This window comes from Empidonax traillii, unplaced genomic scaffold, assembly GCF_003031625.1.
Source record: "Empidonax traillii isolate 1590-97213 ecotype Southwest subspecies unplaced genomic scaffold, ASM303162v1 scaffold1272:size142475, whole genome shotgun sequence".
NCBI lineage: Eukaryota > Metazoa > Chordata > Aves > Passeriformes > Tyrannidae > Empidonax > Empidonax traillii.
Window position 1 is genome coordinate 8,367 of NW_020956465.1, and position 1,389 is coordinate 9,755.

Consider the following 1,389-nt stretch of genomic DNA (forward strand, 5'->3'; position numbering starts at 1 on the left):
CCCCCGGCTCACTATGTGGCGGCACAGCGCGGACAGCGGTACCGGCCCGTGTCCCGCTCCCCGCACTCCCCGCACGGCCCCGCAGCCCTCATGGCCACCCCCAGCCCTCACTCAGCCAGGCTGGCTAATCCACCGCCGAGACTCCCGGCCAGGCTGGCTAATCCACCGCCGAGCGCTCACCCGGCCAGGCTCGCTAATCCACCGCCGAGCGCTCACCCGGCCAGGCTCGCTAATCCACCGCCGAGCGCGGCCCCGCCCTCTCCGAGGACCGGGATTGTCCAGAAATAGAGATGGAAAATGTGGATATATAGAGATAGCGGCAGATATATAAGGAAACAGAGATATCTAGAGATATCTATAGAGACAGAGAGATCCACAGATATCTATAGAGAGATTAGGTATATATAGATATAGATTTCTATATTCTATAGAATATATATATAGATATAGATTTCTATATTCTATAGAAATAGAGATGGAAAAAGGTGGACCAATAGAGATATTTATAGATATCTATAGATAGAGAGAGGGAGAGAGACATTTCTCTATATATATATAGAGAGGGAGGGATCTATAGATATTTAGAGATATATAAAGAGATCTATAGATAAGTATAGAGAGAGATCTATAGACATACAGAGTGATCTACAGATATTTGGAGAGGTACAGGTATAGGTATATCTCTCTAGATATAGATTATATATGGGAGGAAGAGAAGGAGGGAAGTGGAGACAAAGAGCCATTAGATACACAGATATATAGAGATATGAGATACAGATATATATAGATAGATATATATAGACATATATACAGATATATCTAGAGAGAGAGAGAGATCCAGAGTTACAGACGCAGAGATCCTGACCCTCTGGAGGGCTCTGGCAGGATCCCAGCAGTCCCCTTGGCTTTCCCAGTGCCCACCGCTGCCATGGGCAGTGTCACATCGAGTGCTCTGCTCCTGATATGCCACCTTCCAATGTCACTGTGGAAGTGGGGACAAAAACTACACCATAAAGCAAATATCCCACCCAAAACCAGCCTGGGTTGATCTTCATCATCGGCCCTGTGGGAAGTTTTGGTTGAACCTGCTGTTGTTGAGGGTGAAATGCAGATGTTCAGGTTGCAGCCAGACACTCCCTGGGGCTGGGGGTGCTGGGAGTTCCCAGAAATCCCTGACAGAACAGCAGCGCTCCAAAATAAAACAGGGAACGGAGAAAAGAAATGATCTTGCCTGAGTTACATTATCCATTTCAATAATTCATTTTAATTCCGTGTCACTTAGGGCCATCCATTTCCTTAAATACCTGAATTTTAATTCAGACAAAAGGAATTCCCCTGGAGTGTGCAGCAGCACAGGAGAGGGGTTTGTCGGCACTAAAGGGAAGGACT

General features: G+C 46.9%; 1 protein-coding gene across 2 annotated transcripts in view; it reads right to left on the minus strand.

Annotated features, from left to right (window-relative positions):
* LOC114069484 (zinc finger HIT domain-containing protein 3-like) overlaps window positions 1-99 on the minus strand; it is an 8,160-nt gene extending 8,061 nt beyond the window's left edge. For both annotated transcript variants that reach the window (XR_003573786.1, XM_027906293.1), the window contains exon 1: window positions 13-99. Coding sequence is in view for 1 of the 2 variants with exons in the window: in XM_027906293.1 (XP_027762094.1) it covers window positions 13-92 (80 nt within the window). In the remaining variant the exon portion in view is untranslated. The remainder of the gene's footprint in view (window positions 1-12) is intronic.
* Window positions 100-1,389: the final 1,290 nt, after the last annotated feature.